Source organism: Vicugna pacos, chromosome 10 (genome assembly GCF_048564905.1).
Source record: "Vicugna pacos chromosome 10, VicPac4, whole genome shotgun sequence".
Lineage (NCBI taxonomy): Eukaryota > Metazoa > Chordata > Mammalia > Artiodactyla > Camelidae > Vicugna > Vicugna pacos.
This window is the reverse complement of record NC_132996.1, coordinates 62,649,265-62,652,414: the sequence shown is the minus strand read 5'-3', so window position 1 is coordinate 62,652,414 and position 3,150 is coordinate 62,649,265. Positions and strand designations below refer to the sequence as shown.

Genomic DNA, 3,150 nt, shown 5'->3' with positions numbered 1-3,150 from the left:
GTTGATGCAAATATCCCTGTCAGGTCTTCAGAATCAATGATTCTTTTCACACTGATCTTACTAGGATTGTGTGTGTGTGTGTGGGTGGGTGGGTGGGTGTGTATTTTATAGCCACTGTTGACTTAAAGCTACTTTAGTGATCTCAAAATGTTTTTTTTTTCCAATGAATTATCAACGATTTAAGAATTGCAACACTCAAGTCAAAAACTCCTTCTTGGAAAAAAAGATAGATTTTAAATGATCTGTGAGAAAATAATTAACCCACTATATGCAATTGAATTTGTTTAATTCTCATGTCTTTTGATATCAGGAGGTATAACTTTTGTCATACTAAAAATACAACTAAAAAAGTATCCTCTGTATCAATATTAACTTTTAAAATGTTATAGCACTAGAAAGCATGTCAATAAAGGTATGCTAACGCAGAAAACCTTGAAGTCTGTTTTGTCGTTACTATTGTTTGCTTGCTTTTTGTCTCGCAACTTGGAAGGCTTTCAGATACACCATAGGTCATTTACTTTATAATAGAACACACTTTTCCCATAATTCTCTTCAAAGCATTTTTGACTTCCTGGTTCCGCAGGCTGTATATTAAAGGATTTAGCATGGGAATCACCACTATATAGAAAACAGAAGCTACTTTGTCAGTGTCCAGAGACTGGTTTGTTTTGGGCTGCATATACATGAAGATGATTGTACCGTAAAATACAGCGATGGAAGTCAGGTGAGAAGCACAAGTAGAAAACGCCTTTTGTCTGCCTTCCGCTGACTGAATCCTCAGAATGGTAAACAGAATGAATACGTAAGAGACGAGAACAATAAGAAGAGAGAAAAGGGTATTGAAACCAGCCAGCGTGAACAGCATCAGTTCTTTGATATCTTTGTAATGGCTTTTACGACAGGCCAGACCAACCAGGGGGACATCATCACAGTAGAAGTGATTTATTATATTTGAATTACAGAATGACAAGTGGAATGTAAGAAATGCCTGGAGGAGTCCCACAGAAAAGCCATACAGATATGTGCTAACCACCATTTGAATACAGACCCTTCTGTTCATGATGATGCTATAGAGTAAAGGGTGACAAATGGCCACATACCTGTCATAGGCCATGACTGACAGCGTGTACAATTCACAAACCACAAACGTGATAAAGCAACACAACTGAGTGGCACAGGCAGGTAAGGATATCCTCTTCGTTTCTTGGAGGAAGTTCACCATCGTGTTAGGAGTGACAGAGGAGGTATAGCAAAAATCAACAAAAGCTAGGTGGCTGAGGAAATAGTACATAGCTGTGTGGAGCTGCGGACTGATACGAATTAGCATAATTAATCCTAGATTACCTATGACACTAATTAAGTAGATCACTAAAAAGATCCCCAGAAGAAGTTCTTGAAGCTCTGGACTGTCTGTGAGTCCCAAGAGGATAAATTCAGTCACTTCTGAATCATTGCCTTTGGCCATGGAGTGTGTGTAGAAGCATCTGGCACTGTTACCACCAGAACATCTGTTACGGAAAATCTTCCATCTTGTGTATTAAGGAATTAACTCACATTTATTTCATGATGACCCTACTGGAAAGATAATCCTCACTATTCAACGAGCTATTCTCAGATTTCTATCTTGCCTGCTTTGGATTTGAAGGCACTTGCCCCCGGCAGAAATTCCAATACACTCAGTAGTCTGGATGATCCTTAAAGAAGAGAGAATGTCTTGAATTAAAATGTAGAATCTCATATGTGCAAAAATCCAGTATTACAGGTATAGCAGGAGAAATCCTTGAACAGTTAAAGAGACAGTAGCATATTTCAGAGTTATGTATTAAGATGAAACATGAAACTTTTCAAGACACCTCAGAATTAAGACAATCATGACTCTGACTAAACATAATTCTTAGTGTGCTCGCCAGTGCAATGAAGGAAGGGGTGAAATATAGTTCTTTATAAAGTACGATAATATGTCTAAACCAACATGTTTAGTGGAAAGATATTATTGGATTTGTTATGATTGCAGACAAATCTTCTGATACAATGCTATGTGATGAAAACTGTACCATTATTAAAGTGTAACTTCAAAGAAATGTGAAAATACAATTTTCAAGATTCCATTTAAACTAATAAAAATTTAAAACCAAAGGCTTAATGTAATATTCAACTTAGCAAAATGTTGGCCTTACATATTATTGTTTATGTTTAAATTGAATAAATTTAGTTTCACCTTATGTCTTAGTAGAAGGACATTTAGGAAACAAAACTCTTCACAAGTTAAATCAATTGTGTAACATGTGATAGGTAACCCCAAATAAACCCACCAAATGAACTTGCAAGGACAGTCAGGGCATTTCTTAAAGTGCAAGGAGGGGATGTTTATCCTTACACATATGAAACAAGGTGGGAATTGATGGTGTGACAATGAATGTTTATCGAGTGATTTTCAAAAAACTCCACCAAAAAAGTGTCAATTTGTAGCACCTGTTGGATTTTCTGGGTAAATATTCCCACCATAGCTGATCTCAAGCTACCAACCTGGAGTCCCTGATCACAGAGTTGGGAAGAGATGTTCAGATTACAGCTTTTTTTAAGCTTATATAAGTGCTTTTAAGCACCACTACACTGGTGGAGTTAAATAAAAGTAGGTCAGTATTATAAGCAAAATAATACAAAAAAATGTTTGGTAGAGGACACATATTCATATGATTAAACTATATGATAGACCAGCACTTAAAATTAATGATGAGTCTCTCCCTACAACAATATTCATATCTGTATTTATGAGGATCTTTTCCCAATATACTTATTAATTACAAAGGGGAAAAGGCAATCTTAATAAACATGAAAAGTTGGCTAACAATAAGGTGTCCATCAGACTGATCAAATTAAATGATAGATGATACTGTTGGTAAAGGCACAGGAACATGACATGGGCTTACACGTCCAATAGAAGCGTAACTGTCTTCATCTTTCTGGAGGGTAGTATAAGAGTAAGCATCAAAACTGTTTAAAATAGGCCTGCCCCTTGACATAATGACTTTAACTCTAGGAACTTAGGAAAGTCATGAAGAGTATGCAAGTGTCTGAATTGTTCTATTTTTACTTACTCCAAAAGAGGAAGCTGTCTAGATATATTCTAATAGTTGTCTAGATCTTACA

The 3,150-nt window shown here is 36.1% G+C and overlaps 1 protein-coding gene across 1 annotated transcript; it reads right to left on the bottom strand.

Annotated features, from left to right (window-relative positions):
• Positions 1–514: 514 nt before the first annotated feature.
• Positions 515–1,474, bottom strand: LOC102543511 (olfactory receptor 5AL1-like). Its single transcript, XM_006214043.2, has one exon. The coding sequence runs from the start codon at positions 1,463–1,465 to the stop codon at positions 515–517; it is 951 nt and encodes a 316-aa protein (XP_006214105.2). The 5' UTR covers positions 1,466–1,474.
• Between the last annotated feature and the right edge of the window lie 1,676 nt (positions 1,475–3,150).

What these genes read in the sequence shown, in the direction of transcription:
- LOC102543511 (XM_006214043.2), bottom strand. Translation starts at nt 1,465, where the DNA reads ATGGCCAAAGGCAATGATTCAGAAGTGACTGAATTTATCCTCTTGGGA.